The sequence below is a fragment of the Mastigoproctus giganteus genome, chromosome 2, assembly GCF_048544385.1.
Source record: "Mastigoproctus giganteus isolate SK-2022 chromosome 2, ASM4854438v1, whole genome shotgun sequence".
NCBI classification, from domain to species: Eukaryota; Metazoa; Arthropoda; class Arachnida; order Uropygi; family Thelyphonidae; genus Mastigoproctus; species Mastigoproctus giganteus.
Window position 1 is genome coordinate 208,992,716 of NC_143576.1, and position 25,150 is coordinate 209,017,865.

Genomic DNA, 25,150 nt, shown 5'->3' on the forward strand with positions numbered 1-25,150 from the left:
CCATAATGCACCTCCCAAAGTTTTTGCATTTTACTCTGATGCAAGCCTGAGGTGGGATTCGAACCCATGACCTTTGGGTTGCCAGGCAGGTACTTTACCCACCTGGCTAGCCTGGTCAGCACAAAAAAGAACTACCCTCCTCATCTGTCGCTCTAACAACTTGGCTAATCCTTCTTTACATTTATTAAATTAACCCATTTAATAAATGAAATTTAATTTATTGAATTAAATTACATATATTAAATTTTATTAAATTACTGTTGGAATAATCCATCAGTAATTTATTGATGGATTATTCCAATAATAAATTACTCTCTGGCTGAAAATAAATTTTCACACATCTGTCCTGGAAACATCCCCTTTTCAGTTTATGTACCCCAGAGGCTCACATCTGGTGAGTATGGGCTAGACATACCCAGGGTCCTTAATTGGATATCATCATTCTTCTCTTTTACTTCAGACTCTTGTTCTCTTTCTCTTCCAGGGTTTTTTTTTTTTTTTTTTTTGGCTGGTGCAGCAAAAGCTTCAGGCTTCCCTGCACCATATGGCTAATAATAATATATGTTGTCTGAGAATGATGTGAGGATGCCATCAGCATTTAGTGTATTCAATGCATTTAATGCCTTCAACACTTCACTCAGGTCACCTCACAGGTACCTAGTTTCCAGGCATTGCAATTTGCAGACTGAAGTCTGTTATGGTAGGAATGCCCTTTTGTGTCCTTGAATACTTTTATTGCTCTTCTCTGCACCTGTTCTAACAGGTGCAGAGAAGAGCAACAACAATAATAATAATCCAACTATACATATTTAGGTTTATATCACTTTAATGAGAGTGTAATTGAAGGGTGCCTATACTTAAAAAAAAAAATATATATATATATATATATATATATATATATATATATATATAACTTTTTTTTTTGCTTTTATTAATGATGAAATAGGTATTTATATTGGTAATAGTGAGTAATGTTATTCTTGAAGCAGGACAATGTTAATATTAATTCTGGTAATATGCTTAGGCTAGAGTTAGTTGGAAGCTTTCTCATCTTTTATGATTTTAATCTCTTTATTTCATATCCTACTGGGCTGTTTATTTAAGTATATTTCATATTTTATATTAGTCTATTAATTTTTCATATCTATATTGTGAAGATATTTCTAGCTTATGTATGACAGCTTTAAATTGAAAATCTAATTCTTTTTTGAGGTACAGTACCTGCATAAAACAAATAGTTTTATGAGAAATTCTCACGTGCCACAGTTCAGGGCCATGCAAATGGGGGTTCATTGGATGCACCACACCAAGGTTCCCAATTGAAGGAGCCATCAAAGTCTCAACATAAATAAACGAGGCCCCTTAACTCCTTTTGCATCCGGGCCCCCAAGTACCTTTGCACAGCCTTGTGCCGCACCTAGTACAGTTTATAGCACATTAGATTCAAATTATTATCTTTCATATTCTCTTAAATACACCTTTTGCTTTATCCCATATCTCACTCATTTCTTTCAGTATAAAATTGTCACCACTGAGAATCAGTTACATGAATTCATTATTCGAAAAGAACTTCCCTCTGAATTCAGTGGGACTTTCAGTTATGACCATCAAGAATGGATGAGTTTCCGAAAGGTAAGCATTTATCTATGTCAGTGTTTGTTAAGGTAATGTCTTTTTAAATTGCAAGGTTATTCTATTACACCATAGACTCCTAGAAAGCATAATTTAATCCTCAATAGTCCAACATTTTATAGCTGAAATTTCAGAAGAATAAGTTTATATATAATAATTATAATGAAACTTATTAAATGCAATTTAATATTTTTAATAAATTTTTTTAAAAATATTGTTTTTTTTTTTTTTTCATTTGTTATTTTCAACAAAACAAAACTTTTATTAATTCTGCCTGGAAAAAAAAAAAAAACATTATAAATGTGAATGCCTTCTGATTTGAATTTATAAACTAATAAATGCAACTGTCACTTGATATGCTTCTCAGAAAACTATAAACAAAAATCATCTCAATGCTATCACCTTATCTACCATCAATCATTAAGTATATAGGCGAGCCTCCATAGCCAGGTGGGAAGGAGCAGCAGTGCGTAGCACATGCTTCTTGATTAGACCGGGGTTCGAGCCCATCACCACCAAATACGGAGGATGCGGAAAGGTCAGGGAATGACCACCGCATATTTCCGGAGCAATATGGCCTTAGTTGCTAATGCTCCTAAAAATCAAATAACAAACAAACAAACATTAAGTATATAACTCTCTAAAAATAACCCCTTCACTTTAAAAATTATTCAAGTAAAACTTTAGGAAGGTGGACAGATCAAAAGCCACTGACCTCAAACAGACAACCCAGTTAGTAAATCATTGTAACAATGCTGAAGACTGAAGGTCAAAAAGTATACATTGTATTGTGTGCGGATTTCCATTTTATGAATTTTTGCTATAATGATTATATTTTTTTGTAACAGAATGAATTTTTATTTTTCTAAACTGGTATTTTCATCACAGTGATATTCATTAAAATTAAGCATTTTTACATAAAGATACATAATAAATTTTCAGGGGATGGGAAATGATATTGTTACATTGAATATTTCATTACTCTGGCAATTATTGTACCAGCATTTTACTGTAATAATTTTTGCTTTGGTGCAAGGTGATGTTAAGATAGAAGGCTAGAAGCACTTCCCACAGTTAAAATAAAATAAAAATATCTGCAGCCATTATCAATCCACTACAGGAGGGAAGCCTCCTCAACAATTCATGTTGAGCATAATCTGCTATGCTGGTCCAGTGTCGGTTGGCAGATTGACCGTATTTAGCAGTCAAGGGCTTGAACCCTGGTCTACTCAAAGAGCATCTGCTACTGCACTCCCACTCCTGACCACTTGGCTATGGAGGAATGAATTGTTGAAGAGGCATCCATCCTGCAATTGATTGATAATGGCTACTGCCTTATCAATCAATTGCATAGACTACATAAGTCCTTAACAGTCTGTGGATCAGGACTCATAATCCTCCAGTTATCAGGTACTAATTCTCTGAGGTTGCAAAATAAATAGTATTATTAGGAGCCTTTTCATGTAGCAGATGAGAGTGGTATTTGCATCCAGGGGTTAAAAGTGTTGATACAACCATACTTTGATATATACCAGAAATTACCTTTTGTTGCCAATCTTCTATGTGCAGTTTTTTTTTTTTTTTGTTTTTTTTAGCACTTGTATGTCAAGGTGAAAATGAAGATGAATCTGTTTTCACAACCTTATCTATGATTGCATTGTTATTTTTGTATCAGTATAGCATTAGGAAGAAACACTTTGCTATACCTGGATAACAAAATTGACTACTCCACATATGGTAACTAAATAAGTAAATAAAAAAAAAAATAAACTGCAGAAGTTAAAGGCTACTGGATTGAGCAAACACAATGTTTACACCATTCTTCCTCTTTCTCAGACTACATACATGAGGGGGCATAAATACGAATAGTGGAATGATGATTGTAGGGTAGATGTGTAGAAGTTTGCCTCCAGCTAGTGGACAGTTGATTGTTGAAACAAACTTCCATCTATTGTTGTAGAAGTAGGCATTTTAATAAATTCAAGGAAGCATTAGACAAACTATTGGAAGGGGTGTACAGTGTTTTTTTTTGGCTGATGCTATATAAGCTTGCCACTACTAATACTAAGTTAAAACATCACAACTTTGCCACAGAAGTATGCTAGTATGTTGTTTTAATTGCATGGTCACAGAAAAAGTGAAAATAAATTTAACACATCTTCAAAAAAAAGAAATCATATAGGATGAAATTAGGAATTTGTGACTAGCCTCTCTTTTCAGTTCTCGTCATCACTCAGTCCAGTTGTATAGAAAGTGGTCATCCAGCTAGTTATGAATTTCATTCAAGTATGGAAATGATACCACCTTTGTATAAAATAATTTTATCAGTGTTGTTCTATTGCTGAATTTTTGGAACAGCAAAGTTTTGACATTTCAAAGTATTTTCTATTATGGAGGTTTTTGAGGTAGCATCCTTAATGGTTTACTGAATCAGGGTTGCCCTGTACCAAAAGCAAATGGATCAAGGGTGCCCTATAACAAAAACAAATGGATCAGAGTTGCTCTATACTAAAAAAAAATTTGGCTAACTTTAGTTGGGTCTTACAGTCATTATTTCTTGGATTTCTTGATTTATTAAAAATTTTGAATTATAAAGTGAGACACCCTTTGTAATATATGAAGTATATGAAAATATGACAGTATTCACAACCAAAAATGTACATATTTTACAAACATATATAGAAGCATGATGAATGCAAAAAGGAGCAGTGAGCTAAAAAAAACAAGGTGTAAATTCAATAATTATTCCATTTTCACCAAATATTAAAGTGGCAAATGTCATTACAACTTATAAACTGCAGTGACATTGACAATGGTTATGAATGCTTAATGGCTTTAATCATTTGTAATCAGAGTTGAAAGAAAAGGTAGAAGAGGTTATGGTTATTATGGAGGTTATGGAGTTGGAACACATAACTGTATGTAACTAAAATTTTTGAGCCTGAGGTAGCATTCTTATATGTTTTTTTTTTCCTATGTTTTCAATTTGATCAATATGGATAGAGTGTGCATGAGACCAAATTGTAAGGCATATTCTAACAGAAGTAGAATAAGCAATAGTATATAAGTTTTTGAAAAGAATAGGATCCTGAAGGGAGACTATATATCATTTAATGAAACCCAGTGTCTTGTCAACTTTGCTTCATGTGGTGATTTATGTGACATGAGAATATGTTATGCAAAGGTCAGAGTGCGTAAAATATTTTTTAGAGGATTTTAGTGAATGTGTGTAAATAACTGGTTTGCCTTCTTTTGTGATCTGCAGTAGATAAATAATGACATTTATTTACATCGATGTCAAAATGATGCTGATTAACCCACATATGAATCAATATAATGAGCATTTTGCAGACTAGAGATGTCTCATGAGTGTTTGGTGACCTTAAAGAACCTAGGTCATCAGTTTAGAGGGGGGGGTAATCAATTTTTAATCAATTTAATAGAAAAGAAAATTCATTAGTGAAAATGACAAACAGTAGAATAGTGGCCAAAGACCTAAAAATTCAGACAGCAGTTCTTAAAGAAAATAAATCCAATGACAAATTGTCGGTTGTAATTTTACATTGATGATTTGTGAGGTATCATAATATTCAGAAGAGAAGTAGTGGCATCTTGAATAATACCATATAAAGAAGGGCATTTTAATGAAGAAAGAAGTTGTGAACAACAAAGTGAAATGTATTTGGAGGGTCCATGTAGACAATATCATTCCTATCATCATTGTCCATGACTAGGTGATAAATTGCTAAAACGAGAGACTATTAGAATTAGTGGAAACAGCAGGGTAAAAAGCATATTTGGAGGCAATCAGAGGGTTAACAGGAGTTAGCATCTTTTATAAACAGTGATGTCAAGAATTTTGGCAACCATAAGTGGTGGTACTGGGAATGTTAAAGGAGTCAATGAAATTTTGGAACTCATTAATGATATCTCTGGGCTTCTCTCAAATAGTCCTGTTAAAGATTTCAAGGGAATCAATAGCAGTTTACATTTCATTAATGGTAGTTATGTTTGTTGACAAGACCAGAACATGGAATAAACACAGCCTTGTCACACCAGATAATGTTATTGAATACACATAGACAGTCAACTCCATTGAAAGAAATTATCACAAAACTTCATCTCATTATAACCGTAGGGAAGCAATGTTGAAGATGATGAATTTGCATACTTTCTATTTCAATTCCTTCTCGTTCAGAATTGTTGGAATTTAATGCCATGCCCTTTTGTTACTGATTGACTTCTTTGGGATACTTTTGAATATGCAGTATATCCAATCAGCTTATTCAGTTGACCCTAATGTAGTATGTTTTATTGATCTTACATCAAAGTATCACCGAATGCTTGATAACTGTTACATCTTTGATGGTACATTTTAACTGTTTTTTGGTCCAAAGTGACATACCCTTCTTATCACATCATCTTTGACTTGCAGTTCAGGCTGTCACATCTCATACCATATAGCAGTTTGTTCTTTTTGAGCAGCATTTAATTTCTTAGCCATAATGATCAATCTGAAATCAAAAGACACACACACACAGAGAAACAAAATCAAACTTTATAAGAAATATATTCAAACTTGAAGCAAGAAGTTAATAATTCACTACCTGTGATAACAACAGTATATTTCAGTATCGAAATCAGGATTTGATTATGGATACCCCATGTAGATATAGTATCATGTGGCACAGGGAGATGTGAATAAAGATGTACATAATATATTATAATTATAAATATTTGCAGAAATAAGGGACATTTCACTCCTTAGTTAACAAATTGTGATTCACTTATCTTTGTCCTGAGCATGTACAATTTACTCATGGAAATCTGATTTTTCATTCAATAAAAAGAAAAATTGACCCTATACAATACTTTGATACCTCATAACCTTAGTCGCTTTAGTGAAAAATAATAATAATAATATTATACAAACCTCTCATACAAGAAATAATAGTATTTCTTGTATGAAAGTCATGCATGGGTATTGATTATACATTAAAGATTTATTATACATTAACTGAACACTTCTCACCACATAAATATTGAGAAAAATTCATTGCTTATTGGTTCTAAGTAATAATTACAAAAGAGAGCAAATTTACTCACTAACTGTTCTGCTGCTAACTGTGTAGATAATTTTTGAATCAGATATGACTAGTTACTAGTAAGAATAATGTACAGTATTACAAATAAGGAGAATGTTCTTACCTAGAGACAATGGTAAATTCTGCCCCAACCCACAAGATTTACAAATAGGCACCCTTGTGTTCATCAAAAAACCATATGATGCTAGCTGTTAGCATCCTTGAATCCCCCCCCCAAGTCAAAGTCCACAAACATACAGTCAAAGCAATGAACCCAGTTTGAGAGAGCCTATGACATGGCTAGGATAAGTTAAGGATCACTATGCAACAGTAATCCTCATTAATTCATCTACCTGCCCTACTGATGAGGGAACATATATTTTTACCATCTATGTACACTAAGCTTGTATGGAAACAAAAACAGAAGACTGCATCCTCATTTAGAAAATGCAGTATTTGATCCCACTCTCAAATTCAGAGGGAAAAACTGTGTGGCTGTTAGAGGTCACATGAGTCATGGAATGTTAAATGGTGGTGTTCTTCGACTAAGATATTTGTTTTTTAAAAGTCAATCATCAAAAAATTATTGACATACAGTAGAGCATCGGTTATCCAAAATAATTGATGTCAGACCTCTTCTGGATAGCCAAATTTCCAGATAATCAAACATAAGGTAAGTTTAAATAAATGTAATCTTACCTTACGATTAAATTAAATTAAGATTAATTAAATAAAAAAATATTTATAAACCAATCTCAGAAAACAGAAACATCCATCCAGGCATTTTATGATTTTTATACAAAACAGGAAAATTAGAAATATTTTTAAATGCTCTCGGTTTTTTCGACTTACCGATAACGAGTACAGACAATATGTGCATCCCAGTAGCATATGCACACATAGCAATTATAACTCTCTCTTTTCTCATCTTAAAACCTAGTACAGGCATTTCTCTTTTAGTGGCTGGGGTTTTTCTCGGTAATGCTTTCTGTAATAAGCCCATCTCATCAACATTATAAATGTTTTCTTTCTTGTAATTTGCTATAACTGAAGCAAATTTACTTTTAAAGGACACTGCTGCCGATTCATCTGCAGAAAGTTTCTCGCCTTGAATATCTAGTTCACGTATATCGTGTCTCAGTTTAAAGTTTTTCAGGCAACCTGTGCTTGCCTTAAATTCTTCATTACCTCTTAATTTTTGATTAGTGCTTTTTCAAACAACATTGGGCCAGATCCTGGATCTTGGTTCACATAAATTGCTTCTGAAGAAACCACAAATTAAATGTGCTCTCTAAAGTGGCATTTTCAGGTTTTGACATCACAATTTCCTGCTAGATCCTATCCAAATCAACACAAATTCTGTTATAGCATTGGAAATCATCTTGATGTCATAAATTGTTGAAGTCCTCACATTAAACTCTTTGGAGAGATTTCCTAAATTTCTACCTTTTCTAATTCTATCAATAATTTCCGATTTTTGTTGCAATGTTAAAACTACGCATTTTCTTTTCATTCACATTTTACCCTAAAAAAATTGCACAGTTTCGGGCCGATATTATTCTTACCAAATTGGAGCTAAACTAATCTGAAATCCGAGAAAACTCAGTAGTCTCTGTGATATTTTTCTAAAGCATTCTAGAGGACGCAACCATTAAACAATAATAACAATTTGCAGTTTTCAGTTTATTGGGCTTTTTGTTTGTACAATCTGTTATAAACGGGTAGTAAACTGGATCTTTCACATATTAGTATCAAAATTCAATTTGCAAATGTGATCATTATAACCAATGCTTACTGTACTATCATTAATAAAAAAAATTTTAAAAAAAGAAAGATCAGTGTTTCAAATTGTTCCAGATAACATTCTACTATATTTATGACTAGGTTTTTAATTAGGACTAGGATTATAAATAAACATTTCTGCAAAATGAAATTTAGTTTCATAATTATTTTGTGAACAAAGTAATTTTTCATTGAAGTAACTTACAGTAACTTTGATTCTAATTCTAGTTTTTGGAACCTTTCATTAATGGATGTCGTCTGTCTGGACGGCATCTAGTTACCTTACTAGAAGATCTTAGAGGTAGTAGACTGCCCTCTTCATCAGTTCTTACACACCAAATGATTGAACAGCAAAAGAGGCATGTTAATCAAACTTTTCATGACGAACAGCTGCGTCACCTGGAGGAAGAAGGTGACACCATACTCAAGGAACTAGAATCGTACAGCATAAAGTCGCCACAGAATTCTGATTACAGGTAAGCACATCACACTTGCAACTGTATAAGTTACATTTGGAATGCGATCAGCAGTAGAAGAAACTGATAACGAGGAATCAGGGCACATAATATTCATCTTCATTCCTGAGAACATTAATAGCAAGTAGCCTTATAGACATTTCCCTATTATAAATAAATATATTTATATTTTTCCATGCATCAAAGGGATATCTACATGCAGGTATTAATTATCAATTAATTTATAATTAATTTGTACATCCCCTGCAGGGGATGTACAGATTAGCCTTTTGTAATCCAGCCATCCATTATCTATCACCATCTGTTTTTTGGCTATGTTTAGGAAAATAAGTGAATCCAAGAATCACAAAATTTATTTATTTATTTATTCAATTGATTGCTAGTTACAATCGGCTCTTGTACAGCATGCAAGCCAGAGGGGATATGCCTCTGCATACCGTGGGTAAACTGCAGCTATTATCAAACCACTGCATGATGGAAGCCTCCCCAACAATTCATGCTGAGGGAAATGAACCTAATCTTCCACGCTGGTCCAGTGCGGGTTGGCAGATCGACCATATTTAGCAGTCAGGGGCTTGAACCCTGGTCTACTCAAAGAGCGTGTGCTACTGCACTCCCACTCCTGACCACTCAGCTATGGAGGCCGTTCACATGGGAGGGGCATATTAAAGTCCCCTGTGATGATAGTGTAGAGATTTTGTTTTAAATTCCGAGTTAACCAATGCAAATTCTAGATTCTTTGTTATGCTCTGGGGGGTAGATAGATTAAGCAGACTTGGATGCTTAAAAGATTATTGTGACAAGTGATGCTCACACCTTCAAAGTTGGTAGAGTCACTTCTGAAGGTATTTGTGATGTGTAGACTTTTCTGGGAAAGGATAACCACACCACCCCCACATTTATGGGCATGCTCATTTGACGTAATGGGTTAGCAAAGTTTCCACCAAGGAAGTTTAGTTGCTTGTCTGTGGTTAACCAGGTTTCTGCTAGACAGATAAATGTGAAGTCTTCTAGTAGCAAGAAGTTCTGAAGTGTGTTGGCAATTTATTTGCAATGCTCTGGATGTTTTGAGTGAAGTGCAATTTATTATTATTATTGTGTGCCAAGCCCATGCTCAACAGATGTGAGCCCCTGGGGTTGTTTAGTTCTCAAATTAGCCATTCATCAAAGGAGTGTGCTTGAGCTGATTGTGCATAGTGCACAGTTTACTTCTGAGCCATAAGTGTTTGCCATGCTCCAATGACATGGAAAAATTTATGTTATAAAATAGTCTAATTGCTATTCATAAACAAGATTAGTGACTTATCTATAATAAGTAATGCAATACCCAGTTTCTGAGTTTTACAGTTTGTATATGAAGAATTAAAATAAGGGAATGATTCACTAAACACATTTACTATTTAGTGAATGTGTTTAGAATCTTAGAAATGTCATTTGTGAGCAACATTGACATGAAACTTTATTCCATTTATATTGTCCCCACATGCTGCTTAACCCCTTCCTGGAACATTTTTTTCCTGAAAATGTGCCATAACGGATTGATTTTTTATTTTATTTTAAAGGTATGCATCATGAAAATACTCATTGTATAGTTTTTTTGTTTTTTATAAATTTTTTAGTAGAAAATACATGGGAGTAATTAACCCATTTGGGCTATCCTGAGTTATCTCGTGTATGCCAAAAAGTGTGCAAATTATACAGATTTTTTTAATAAATTAGTGCTTGAGCTAAAAATAAGGAACAGAAAAGCACTCTTCACTATTCATTATATAAATAAATTAAAAAAATAAAGTGGAAACAAGCAGTAACCTCCCGCCACAAGCGATAATCGTGAACTAACTACATTCTGACACACGGCTGACGCCATTGGATAGGCGAGGTAAGCGTCGCTTATGGGTTGCAGTTCAAGAGGGCACTGAAGTATTTTTTGATATTGTTTTCTAATTGGTTAATGCTTATCAGTATTCAGCATTCAGGATGGCAAATTTTATTTTGCTTACTGGTGGCACATAAGAATATGTGCTACTGTTCTGACATTGCTGTACAATAAGTAAATATAAGTAAAATGAAAGCCAGTCATCTGCTGCTAGGCATAAGAAAATCCTGAAAAATCTCAAGATTTATCTTGCTAATGTAAAATTAGCCAGATAAATGCCTGAGAAAATACTTTTCAATCGTAAATTTGGAGGTATTATTGTTTGCTTCGAGTATTATTGTATCCCGAAATATTTCATATAGTTCCAAATAACTTTTAAAATTAAAAATGAGATCTCGGGATAATCGATGAAAGGGTTAAAAGAAAATTTAGTAGCCTAAACAACTGCAGTCTTTCACAATGCATGCACAGGTCATTATCTGTTGTGGGAAAGATTATATTGTCAAACGTCATAAATGTTGGGTCCATTGTTGTTTTCTGTATTTATTAATAATATTGATGATGGTATCTCAAGCTTAATATTTGTTGTCGATCTTCTGCTTTGCTCAATAGCTGAGCGATAATTACAGAGGAATGATTTGACATAATGATCCAGATCAAATTGAAGAAATGTTTTCCATTTAGATGTAAGGTCATCATAATCTGCAAAATGTTTAATTGTCACGATATTATTCAATACGCTGAAAGCTGAACTCAGCTTCAGCACTGCTAATCGCAATGGTTTCAAATATATTTTCTGGCTTTCTTAATTGAAAAGGGAATTTCACTCGATTTTAAAGATAAACTGTCTTCGACAAAATCTTTAAAATCATTAATTTTTATTTCATATTTTATCAGAAAACTTAAATTTCTTATTCAGTTTTCACTGTCTTGTAACCGAGACGAAAGTTCTTTCACATTCAACGATTTTGGATAGCATATGTTTAAAATTTCTTTCAATGGTATCGTTATTTTCTTTATTTAATTTAAAATCACCCTGTTGCATTAATAACTTGTCACGGGGTAATTTTTTTACTTTCGATTTTGATTCCTTCAAATTCTTTCCACTTCAACATGCTTGCTCTCAATTTTAGCTTCATAATTTCCTTCAGAATTTTTCAAATTAGCAATAGCATTGATAGTTCTGATAATTAATTTATATGCTTTTACCATTGTGATTCTGTAGAGCTTCTGAAAGGTAAAAGAGCTCCTGCAGGATGTCGATCATTAGTGCTAAATGGTTAAGAAATTCCAAATTTAAAAGTCGATTTAATAATCCGGAATATTTAACTTTTGATTCAAAATGTTTGCACAAAGCGAGATGATTCCTCCAACCCATAATTGCCATCCGCAAGCTACAAGCTGCTCGTTGTGACCCAAACACACGACCGACCTTTATAGTTTCCATATCAAGTTCTTTAGCAATCATCCTTAATTCTAGTTTTTTGGAGATTGGTGATACAATTTTTTTATTATTATTATTATTATTATTGTCTGTATGCCATTATATTTTAGAATGTTTTTTACACAGTGAAAGGCTCGACAAAGTTTCAAAATTGACAACATTTCATCTTCGTAAAGTTTATATAATATCTTAGTTACCTCAATCTCCCCCTTCTACATTTCTACTCTCACTAGTTCTTTGAATACAGTGCAAAATATCGGAATCACATGGATGTTCAGTGACCATGTAAACTTAGACAGGAGAAATTTACTGGAAGGCGTGGATCGTTCACTTCTCTGAAAAACATGACTTCTTGTGGAGTAAAGGGGAACCACAACACAGGTTGACCAGAGGCTATAATCCGTGTCGAGAATCTTCTTAATCCTCTGACTATGGAAAGCATATTGACTAGTGTGACTTCTCGGTATATGACTGCAGAGGTTTTACAGACACCACTACCACTGTGAAATGGTAATCCCTTTCACCCTTCATTTGCACTTTCTAATTACCTAAATGTCCTAAAGGCCAGAGGTGAGAACAATGCATACACAGTTGTCTCTTCTAATCCGTTCATTACATGGAAATTTTCTTCGTTCAACGGAAACTATTTAAATTTAATTACCAAGGGGAATCAAAAAATTCACTATAAAGAAGTTGGTTAAACAGAGGTCCGACTGTAATTAAATCAAAAATGAAGCAATTTTAAAATACATAACTGATCGATTGCACCATTAAAATGATGGAGATGGGTCCCCGCTCGCCCCACCGTAGTTTTGGCTCTGGATACTCAATAATTGCATTCAGGATTTCATTTGTAAAATAAATGATCATCTCAACAATGGGCTCGGAAATTTTCAAAAAAATAACAATGGGCTCTCGCATGCCCATGCAAGCCCACTATAGCTCACCATTGACTACACTGACAGTGGTAGAGAATGAAAAGGACCTGGGGGTAATTGTGCAGGCAGATATGATGTTTTCTGAGCAGTGCAGATGGTCTGCAAGAGTAGCTCATGGTGTCTTGTCAGTGATATACAGGAATTTTTCTAGCACGGATAAGGAGGTGATTATCCCCTTGTATAAGGCAATGGTCAGGCCACACCTTGAGTACTGTATACAGGTTTGAAGACCTCATTTTAAGAAGAATGTAGAGCTGTTGGAACGAGTACAGAGAAAGGCAACAAGATTAGTGAATGGAACAAAGGGTTACTGTTACGAAGAAAGGCTTAAGTTTTGCCGATTACAGTGTCTGGGGGTTGCCTCCATAGCCAGGTGGGCAGGAGCAGCAGTGCGTAGCATACGCTTCTTGATTAGACCGGGGTTCGAGCCCGTGCCCACCAAATACGGAGGATGCGGAAAGGTCAGGGAATGACCACCACATATCCCTGGAGCAATATGGCCTTAGTTGCTAATGCTCCTAAAAACCAAATAACAACAACAACTACAGTGTCTGGAGACTAGGCACCTGCGAGGTGATCTGATTGAGGTGTATAAAGCCTTGAATGAAGGAAGAATCCCATCAGCATTGAGCATGCTCAATGCTGATGGGATTATTCCTCTTGCTGAGAATAATCGCATAAATTCAAATCAAGGAAAGACAGTTGTAGGATAGATGTTGTCGAAGTTTGCCTTTAGCCAGCGGGTGGTTGATTGCTGGAACAAACTTCCATCTGTCGTTGTAGAAGTTGATAGCTTAAATAGAGTCAAGGCAGAACTAGACAAACACTTGGAGTGAGTGGATGGGTGAAATGAGGTTTTTTTTTTTTTTTTTTTATTGGCCGATGGTATATAAGCTTGCTTTCTTGCATCATGTGCTTTTACTAATGCTAATGCGTTTTAGTGAATTTCTTGAGTTGAACCAAATCATTTTATTTTCATATTCTGTTTCAATTTTGGGAATAGCTAAAAGTTGCATGGCACCATATCAGCCAAATAAGGTGACTGTTGCATAGTGGAAATGTTTATATCCATCAAGAATAAAAACACCCAGATTTACTGTTGTAAAATTGCAAGTCTCAACTTACATGTACACATACAAAGTTTGTTAATCATTCAGTACATATATTGTTATTGTTGTGTGCATATGAAGCACATTTATATTTTCACAATTTATGGGTGTAAAACATGTCAAATATTTGGAGTGCTTATGGAAATCCACTTCTGAAATATCAGAAATTATGTATCAGGTTTACAGAGAAGATTCTCCATCTCATACTACTATGTTTGAATGACATCATAGATTGAAAGGGGAAGAAAGTTTAACAGATGATGACCAGGCTAGAAAGTGTTTAATTTCTTGTATACCTAAAAATTTGAAATAACATACAATCACAGTGCAGATTTGTTAAGACACATTGTGTGACCAATCTGATTAGTTATTATGATGCAGTAACAAAGGAATCTGGATCCAAAAACTAATTTTGACATCATATACCGGGTAGTTATAAAATAAGTTTCTCTATTCAGGAGACCCTAGTGTCAAAATGGTTGGAGTTAGCGCAGTGAAAATCGGTGGGTATGTCATATAGGGTATGGGAAAGCAATTTGTAGAAGAAAAAAAAATTAGTTCAAATTTCTGTCGTCAGGGGAAAACGGCGCAGCACATATGTAAAAGTTCATTTACTTCAATACATGCTGTAATACGAGGGCATGAGTGTCTATTTCTATCCTAATTACTTTCCTAATTGTGCCTCCTGTTAGCTAAACAGCTAGACAATTGCCTATAGCTGCAATACCCAAAGTGTACATAAATTCTAAAAATACATAATATATATAATAAAAGTAAAAGAAAATAAAGAAAAATAAGTAACAACTAAATACAATAATAAATAAATACAGTACTGCATTTCTGTATTGAAAACTTATTGTGCACAGTGCAGTGCAAGTGTAGCCTATATGCATTGAGGTTAATTTACATATCTGGAATAAACTTTTGAGTTTTTTATTTTATTTAGATTTGATTTTTTTTTTTTTTTTTAGATTTAATTTACAGCTCAGCACAAAAGTGTTCACTTTTACCTATGAATATCAGATTTTTACTTTTAAACCGTTATTTCTCAATATTCTGAAAATTATGGCACATCAAATGCACTCTCTCAAATATAAGTTGAAACAAACATGTTAATGAATACTGTCACTCACTTTACCTAACAGGTGGCAGTAATGTCATCTTTCCTTTTGAAAGATACAATTCATTGTCCATGTTTTTGTAATTGCCTCATCAAGACTACTGTTACTGCATATACTACAATCCTCTGCTAGTGAGGAAAAGATTTTTCTCACTGGTGATTAATAACAATCAGGTTGTGCCACTTTAAAAAAATCTAGATAAACTAGGTAAATGAGCTGAAAACTGACATTTGAGGTTTAATTTTGATAAATATGAGGTACTGCATTTTATAAAGAATAATATTCACTTAGGTAACACCAAACTCAAAATAGTTGATAACAATAAAGACCAGAGATAATTCTGTAGTCAGATGTAAAACTGTGTAGTGTAGACAGACAGCCCATGGAATTTCTTCTGAAAAAAGATGCAGAGAACAGCAAGAAAGTTAGTGGGTACACAGAAAGGTATTCTTATGGAAAGAGACAGAATATTTTGTACTACAGAATTTTTTGTAAGAAGGCCTGACAAATAGGGGAATTAGGTGGTCTACATTACCTATTCTACACTACAGTTGTAGAATAGGTTTGCGGAAGTTTGCCTTTAGCCAGCAGTGGTTGATTGGTGGAACAGACTTCCATCTTTTGTTGTGGAAGTTGATAGCCTAAATAAATTTAAGGCTGAGCTGGACAGGTATTTGGAATGAATGGAGGGGTGAAATGGGAGCTGTTTTTTTTTTTTTTTTTTTTGGCTGATGCTGCCTAAGCTTGCTTTCTTGCATTGTATGCCTCTACTAATGCTAATGCTAAAAGTAATTTATACACACACACAATTTGTGCAAATGTATCTCCAATTCACAAAGGGGGATCGAAGGGTGACACGAGTAATTACAGACCAGTTAGTTTAACTTCTGTTCCGGGTAAAATAATGGAGTCACTGGTTAAAGATGCATTGCAGGATCATCTAGACAAGACTGCAGCAATAATTCAGACACAGCATGGGTTTGTTAAGGGAAAGTCTTGTCTGACAAATTTGATAGGATATTATGATGTGGTTACAAAGGAACTGGATTCAAAAAATAATTTTGATATCATATATTTGGATTTCAGGAAAGCTTTTGACACTGTTGCGCATGGAAGACTATTGTACAAATTGGAGCAGAATGGTATTAAGGGTAAGTTGCTACAATGGATAAAAGGATGGTTAAGTGGGAGAAGACAGAGGGTGGTAATCAATGGGTGCTGCTCTTCGTGGACTAATGTTATTAGTGGAGTCCCACAGGGTTCGGTGTTAGGTCCACTGTTGTTTTGTATATTTATCAATGATATTGATGAAGGTATATCAGGCTTAATGTCGAAGTTTGCAGATGATACAAAGGTTGGCAGGGTTGTTAATGACAGTAATGGCAGTGTGCTACTGCAACAGGATCTAGATAATTTGGGCAGATGGACTAAGAAGTGGCAACTGAAGTTTAACCTTGGCAAATGCAAAGTACTGCATATGGGTAGAAGTAACCCCAGAGAAACGTACCAACTGTGTGGTACTACACTTAAGGTGGTAGAAAATGAAAAAGACCTGGGAGTAATTGTGCAGTCAGATATGAAGTTTTCTGAGCAATGCAGACAGGCTGCCAGGGCAGGTCATGGGGTTTTGTCAATGATATATAGGAATTTTGCTAGCAGGGAAAAGGAGGTGATTGTCCCTCTGTATAAGGGAATGGTCAGGCCACGCCTTGAGTACTGCGTACAGGTCTGGAGGCCTCATTTTAGGAAGGATGTAGATTTACTTGAGCGTGTACAGAGAAGGGCAACAAGATTGGTGAGGAGAATGAATTGATGATCCTCTTACCAAGAGAGGCTTAAGTTCTGCAAATTGCAGTGGCTGGAGACTAGGCACCTGCGTGGTGATCTGATTGAGGTGTATAAGGCCTTGAATGGGTTGAGCATGCTGAATTCTGATGGGCTCCTTCCACTTGTTCAGATTATGAACCTAAGGGGGCATAAATTCAAATTAAGAAAAGACAGATGTAGAATAGATGTGCGGAAATTCGCCTTTAGCCAGCGGGTGGTTAATTGCTGGAACAAACTTCCATCTGTCGTTGTGGAAGTTGATAGGTTAAATAAATTTTAAGGAGGAACTGGACAGGCATTTGGAGAGAATGGTGTGATTTTTTTTTTTTTTTCTTTTTTTTTTTTTTTTGGCTGATGCTGCATAAGCTCATACACTTGCTTTCTTGCATCACATGCCACTACTACTACTACTACTACTACACACCACTAACACTGATTCTGTTAAAAATATAAAAATAAATTTACGACAGGAACCAAACTTTATTTTAATTAAACATGTCAAAAACTATACAATGTAACTAATGGAGTGTTTCCACCACTTTTTTTTTTTCCCTTTTTCTTAAAGCTCACACAAAGTTTTTTTTCAATGTGAACATTAGTTTCTTAAGTTAAATCCATTTTAGAGGGAAAAAAGTACTTTAAAATTCTTAAACTCCATTGAATAAAAAACTTAAAAAAACATTAAAAAAGATACATAATATTCAATATTAATATTAACTTAATTGATAGAATCACAATTTTCAGAATCAGAAACAACTGTCATATGGAGGGAGAGGTGTTAATTCCTTGCTTGTAGAGAGTTCTGGTGAAACAGGTCCAGTTGATGAAGTTGTCTTGAAGAAATCATTAAGCTTCAGTTGCCTTACTTACATCTTGGTGCTGCTTCCTTGTTACTGTAGATCAAAATTCTCTAAAATGTTCATAATATGGAAGCACATCAGGGTCTGATAATGATTCAGTATAATGTATGATGCCATCCATATGTTGTCTTACAACAGACAATTTAGGATGACGTGCAACTTATTCTTCGTCTTTGTCATCGTCCTCGTCCTCTTGTTGATAGCCCAGATCACCTTCATCATTTTTGAGCCATGTTCCACATCATTCTGAGTTGCATTTTTGTTGATGACCCTCAGAAGTGTGTCCTGAAAATTAGATGCCTCAACTCCTTCAAAGTCCATTTCAGGTTCTACACCATATAACAACTTCTTCCAATCATTGACCAAGGTAATAATCTTCATATCTTTCCATGCAGCTGCTAAGTTGAAGATAACAGATCTGATGTTGTATGCATGTAAATTTTGCAGTGTCCTGGTGCCTCTTCTGTTTCTTCCAAAACAACCATCACCTCTTCCAAAAATGTCTTCTTATACAACCTCTTACATGCAACGATTATACCCTGATCCATTGGCTGTATCAGTGAAGTAGTATTAGGAGGCAGAAAAACATATTTAATTCTCCCATCCCTGCTAACTAACCCCCCAGTATTAGGATAAGCAGGTGCATTATCTAGCAGCAAAACAGCCTTTATTTCATGAGAAGGAATTTTCAGTGTATCTGTCTGATAGTGTCGAACATCAGGAATAAAATAGTTCAAGAACCAGTCACAGAAAATATCCATTGTAAACCAGGCATTTTTTGAGTGGGAATATATCACTGGTAACTGGTTCATTAAATCCTTAAAAGCACGAGGTGTTTTTGTCTTGCCAACAACCATAGGCTTAAGCCAATGCAAGCCATCAGCATTTGCACAAAATAAAACTGAAATTCACTCCTTATTTAGCATATGACCAAGGGTGCTTGTTTCATGCTTATAAGCCGGGTATTTTCAGGAACAACACGATAAAAAAGCCCACTCTTGTCAGTATTATAAAACTGTGATAAAATGAGGCCCTCATTTTTAATGAAGTCATTTAGATATTTTCTGAATGCCTCAACTTGTTCTTCATCTGCACCTAAAGATTCACCACAGGTTCTTTTATTAATAATGCCATGGTGCATTTGAAAATGCCACAGCCAATCATCACTCCCCTGAAATTTTAGGTCCACACTATTCGCTAATAAAAAAAAAAAAAAAAAAAGGTTCTAAATTTTTTCTTTAGGAGAGAAATTTTTTATCCATTAAATTCAAAGTCTGTTAAATTGGGGGACATTAAATCGAGGGCCTACTGTATTGTGTCATTTTGCTTTTAATTTTAATACTTCTGCTCCTTTGTGTTAATAATGGCATCTACAGGCAAGAGAAATGTGTTGTCAATAGAAGACAAGATAACAAATATCAATAGACTGGAAAAGGGCAAAACTGGTGTATCTCTTGCTAAGATTTTTAACGTTGGTAAAGCAACCATATGTAACATAAAGAGCATAAAAAATGAAATTTTGAAATTTGCTTCAAAGTTAGACAATGAAGATGGCTCTAAAAAAACAGAAAACTATGAAAAAAAGCTAGTGATGAGAAATTAGAAGATGCTGTTTATTTATGATTTCTACAAAAGAGAAGTCAAGGCGAACCTATTTCTGGACCCCTGTTATGCGAAAAAGCATTACAATTGAATCAAAAGTTTAAAAGCCGATCTGAATTTAAAGCCAGTACGGGATGTCTTCGATGTTGTTTGGTTTTTTTTGAAGCATTAGCAACCAAGGCCATATTGCTCCGGAGATATGCTGTGGTCATTCCTTGACCTTTCCGCATCCTCCGTATTTGGTGGTGACGGGCTCGAACCCGGGTCTAATCAAGAAGCGTGTGCTACGCACTGCTGCTGCTTCCCACCTGGCTATGGAAGCGCCACACAGGATGTCTGAAAATTTTCAAATCTCATAAGGGAGCTTGAAATTCAAGGAGAAGCTTTATCAGGTGATGTCTCGGGAGTAGAAACTTTTAGAGTCTTTTCTGAAAATGGCAGAAGAAGAAGCTTTTTTCAAGGATGACGTTAACAATGTAGAGGAAACTGGTCTTAACTGGAAGTCACTCCCTTGTAAATCACTTGCATCATGACACAAAATGGCTGCTCTTGGTTCAAAGCTAACAAACAGCGTGTTACAGTTATGGTGTGTGCAAGTGGACAGCATGTTTTACCATTTTGGTGATTGGGGAATCCAAGATGCTTTAAAAGTGTAAAGTGCCTACCAGTATGACATAAAGGACAGAAAAATGCTTGGATTAATTCCAACATTTTTTGGATTGGTTTAGCCAAGATATTATTCCAAGTATGAAGAGGCATCGTTTGACCAAAAGAGGCATCAATGTTTGACCAAAATGGATATAAGATGAGTTATTAAGCTTAGTAGTAGAGAATAAAACTGCAAGTGATGATTATAAATTATCGTGGTATATAGAGTCCTACAATTAAGCAGAAGCTGGCTTGTAATCAAATTACTCAGAGAGTTGACCAGACAAAAGCAGAATATAAGAAGTCTTTGGCTAAGAGTGCAGAACAAAGCAGTGAGGAATTATTTGCATGTGTTAATGGTAAGAAATGGATGAAAAAGAGAAAAGGGAAGAACCACAAGTCCACTGGGTTATGAATAGCATAACTGCTGGTGATCCTGTACAAATTGTGGTTAACTAGATAAATGTTTTGCAACATTTACATTCACACATTGTTTTTTTGGAGGGAATGGGGTTAGCAGAAGTCTGCTTAATACTGATTAGCAGTTATGTGGCTTTATAATTACAGAATTAAAGATGTTAAAGAAATTGCTGCAAATAAAAGTGAACAAAGCACCTCAGGCTGATAGAATCTATCCAACTATATTAAAAGAGGTATTAAACCTTTGGCCATAATAATGAGGACATCCTTAAATTCAGGAAAAGTACCTGCAGTTGGTGATGTACAAAGGTATCTCCTATTCACAAGGTTGGTTCAGAGGGTGAAGTGTGTGACTACAGTCCTATAAGTTTAACCTCTGTGCTAGGGAAAATAATATAGTCAATTGTTAAATAACTAAAGCTAGGTCATTTTGATAAGACTGGAACCATAAGGTAATTACAGCATAGGTTTGTTAAAGAGAGATCATACCTCACCAATCTGATTAGCTACAATGAGGTTGTCACAAGGGAAATGGATGCAAATTTTGATGTTGTATACATGTACTTCTATTACAGTAAGGTCATTGATGCTGTACCACATGTATGATTGTTGTATATATTGGAGCAGTTACCATTAAGGACAAGTTACTACTGTGGATAAAAGAATGGTTACATGGTAGGAGACAAATGGCCACTGCTCCCCATGGACTAATGTGATGTGGTATTGAATTCTTACTTTTTGATATTTGTTAATGATATTAATTTAGGCATTTCAACTCTGATGTCTAAGTTTGCTGATGATATAAAGGTGGCCACAGTAATCAGGGTATGCTATGTGAAGATATAGATAAACTAAGCAGATGGGCTAAAAAGCAATTGAAGTTCAGTACTGATAAATACAAGGTACTGCATTTGGGTAGCAGTAATCCCAAAATACATTCCATTGGGTGTACAAAACTCAAGGTAGTGGAGTATGAAAAGACCTTGGAGTAATGTACAATCTGACATGAAATTCTCTGAACAAGCTGCTCATAAGTGTAGCTAGGAATTTTGATGCCTATGGCCAATTATAAAAAATGTGCCTTTCTTTGAATAATATACAATTTATAAAATCGTTGTATAATTTTATGGAAAACAATTCAATAAGTTTTTATAATTTATTATAATAACAAAACAGTTGTCACATTTTAACGATTCAGTTATTCAAAGTTCTTAACTCCATTCGATACCTGTGGCAATGGTCATCCTCAACATACCCTAGTTATGCCTCTGAAGCTGCTAAAATAACTCATGGGGTTCTTTCAGTGATATACAGAAACTTTGCCAACAGGGGCACAGGTGATTATCCTGTTCTATAAGGCAGTGGTTATACTACTTCTAGAATGCTGCATCCAGGTTTGGAAACCTCATTTTAGAACGGCATAGATCTGTTGGAAAGGTTACAGAGAAGAGCAACAATAGTTGGGGTTAAAAAAATAATATTCTTACCAAGAGAAGTTCTGCAAATTGAAGTCTCTGGAAATTAGGGATCTGTGTGATGATTTAATTGTGAAGTGTATAAGACTTTAAAAGGGTTAAGCAAGCTTAATGTTGATGGCATCTTTACTCTTTCTCAGATAAAAAAATCATGAATAGAAAACTAATAGTACAAACCTATCTTGGTAAGAATATTCTTCTTTTAACTGCAACAATAGTTTGGGTTAAAAAAATAATAGAGAGAAGTTCTGCAAATTGAAGTCTCTGGAAACGCAGGATCTGTGTGGTGATTTAATTGTGAAGTATATAAGATTTTAAAAGGGTTAAGCAAACCTAATGTTGATGGCTTCTTTACTCTTTTTCAGATGAAAAATCATGAATAGAAAACTAATAGTACAAACGTATCTGCAAAAAGACTTAAATCTGACTAAAACTTCCTCATTCATTTGACTCATATACATAGTTCAGTTCCTATCTCAGCAATGCCCTTTTCTTCCAAGTTTATTTTAATTTAAACTGGAAATTTAATTTAAATTGGAAAATGATGGTAGCAGAATATATGTGCAGAATTTTGCATATTTTATTTTGTTGCATTTGTTTTCTTTTTTTGCATTTTACAATGCAAATTCATGATGCAATCTACTGATTGCATCATGAATAGTCAAACTAACAGAACAACCATATATGTGAAAAGATCTTAACCTCCTAAAAACTTGCCCATTCATTTCACAAATATATGTGGTCTCAGTTCCAATCTGAATGATGTCTATTTCCACTTACTTTTTCTGGTGAGATCCCAGTATAGTTCTGCAACCACTAATTTTCCAGTTACTCTATAATTTCTTTTGCTTCAAAGATAGTTCTGCATATGTCTGCTCTGATATTCCTTATCAGAGATTTCCTTAGTAGAAATAGGCATTGCTGAGATAGGAACTGAACAATGTATATTTGTCAGATGAATGAGGAAGTTTTAGTCAGATTTTGCATTTGTACTATTAGTTTTCTATTCATGATTTTTCATTTTAAGCCAGGATTTCTGGCTTAAAATCTCTGTACGCTATTCTGTCAACTCCATCTATTGATATGGATTGCTGACTGTAGCCTCCATTGTTCTTCCATCCCCACTAATCACCTGGAACTTTTTGACTTCCTTCTTTGATACTTTTTCCAGTATAACTTTCATGACAGCGAGTGAATTTTCCTTAGTAATTTTAGTGTTCGTAATGTTTGAGCTGGCTTCAGTTTTCTAGTTACACTGACCCAGCTAGTTGAGAAGCTGAAGCTTTTACAATTACTAATGACCTCTCACAGCCAGGGTCGGATTAAGGATGAAATAGGCCACAGCCATATTTAAATTTGAAGTCCATTTAATATACGAGTATATATACTTTAGAAAATATTTACACTGAAAATGAGGCCCCTCTTTGGGTGAGGAGAGGCCTCATTTTCATGAGGCTACCCGGCCGTGGCCAGTTTGGCCATAGCGTTAATGATGCTCCGATCACAGCCTGTTTGTTTATCTGCCAAAGTTCCAGACAATTCTAACCACATACCAATCATCTTTACCTCACCAACAACCCTTCACAGTACACAGTCAATATTAGTGGTCCTGTTATCACTCCTGATCATAGCTTGGTGATGATCTGTTCTCAAATGGAGCCTCTCTTTCATTGCCATTCTCGACATTGTGTCGTTTGCCCTTACAAAGATGTGAAATGGGATAATCTTAAACTTTGGTTCTGCCGATAGTGTTGCCAGGCCAGGTTCCTGAGCTTAGAGGAGGCTAAAAGGAAAAAATATGGGGGGGGGGGAGAAAAAGAAAGTTACTTTTAGAGATTTGTTTTTCATGTAACTGTTATGTATTGTACTGTCAAGTACATGTGCTTTGAATGACCAGGGTTCGAGCCCCCTGACTGCTCAGTACTGTGCTGGTTATCTTGTGAGCTTCTCAATCCATGTGGTCGTCCTAGAATATAAACAGAAAATTTCTGAGGCCACCGTAGCCTACTGGCCAGGCACGAGGATACGTAAGTACACGTGCTTTGTCTGTACACGTGTACAGACAAAGGCTTTATCTATGCAAAAAAGCCGCGTTCTTGGTCCTTCTCGTCAGTGATGGGCATAAAGAGAATGTTATGTCCTGTTTGTCGAAATGGTTAGCCAAAACTGTCAGGATATATTACTGAGAGCAAAGACTCATGAGTAAAACATTACAAAACATTTAATACTTTGAGACCTAATAATTACATTACAAAATGCATATGTAGTGGTCAAATTGTTAAAATAGTTAGAGATAATGCAACTGGAGTCGCGCTTATCTCGGTATCGTAATTCAGAGGACTATTCTTCTAGAATTTCATTGCTTATAGGCTAACAGTGCTTCTCAAACTATCTGTGATGAAGGACCAGTTTCTTTTATTTCCAATCTGTCGCGGACCTGTACTTTTGTAAAATACAAATCTCGCGGACCGGTAACGGACGAATAGTCGGGGACGGGTAACGTCCTCGGCAAATTTCAAATTCGTCGCGGACCGGCACCTATCTGCGGACCACACTTGAGTAGAACTGGGCTAAACATTAGATTTACAACATGAAATTAAAACAAGTAAAGTACTCAGATCATTTTGGTAACTCTGAGAGTGGCTATTATTAACACTTAGGGAAACTCAATCTATGCATTTAATATTTTCAAGAAGAATGCTCCTTACCAAGTGATGGGATAACAAGGAGTACTGACTAAGGAAGCTTGGCCTCCTTATCCTCCAATCTCAGTTCATCTCTTCTCCGGATTAGCTCTGGTATTCCGTGGACTGGCCTGCCATAGTTCCTCTTCCTGTGAAAATTGCCTTTCTTGAC

The 25,150-nt window shown here is 35.1% G+C and overlaps 1 protein-coding gene across 3 annotated transcripts in view; it reads left to right on the plus strand.

The window, feature by feature from the left end:
• The window catches only part of LOC150090018 (pleckstrin homology domain-containing family G member 4B-like), a 1,014,666-nt gene that overhangs the window by 774,362 nt on the left and 215,154 nt on the right, over positions 1–25,150 (plus strand). For all 3 annotated transcript variants that reach the window (XM_090389713.1, XM_090389714.1, XM_090389715.1), the window contains 2 exons: positions 1,516–1,632; positions 8,727–8,974. In XM_090389713.1, the coding sequence (XP_090245839.1) occupies positions 1,516–1,632; positions 8,727–8,974 (365 nt within the window). The remainder of the gene's footprint in view (positions 1–1,515; positions 1,633–8,726; positions 8,975–25,150) is intronic.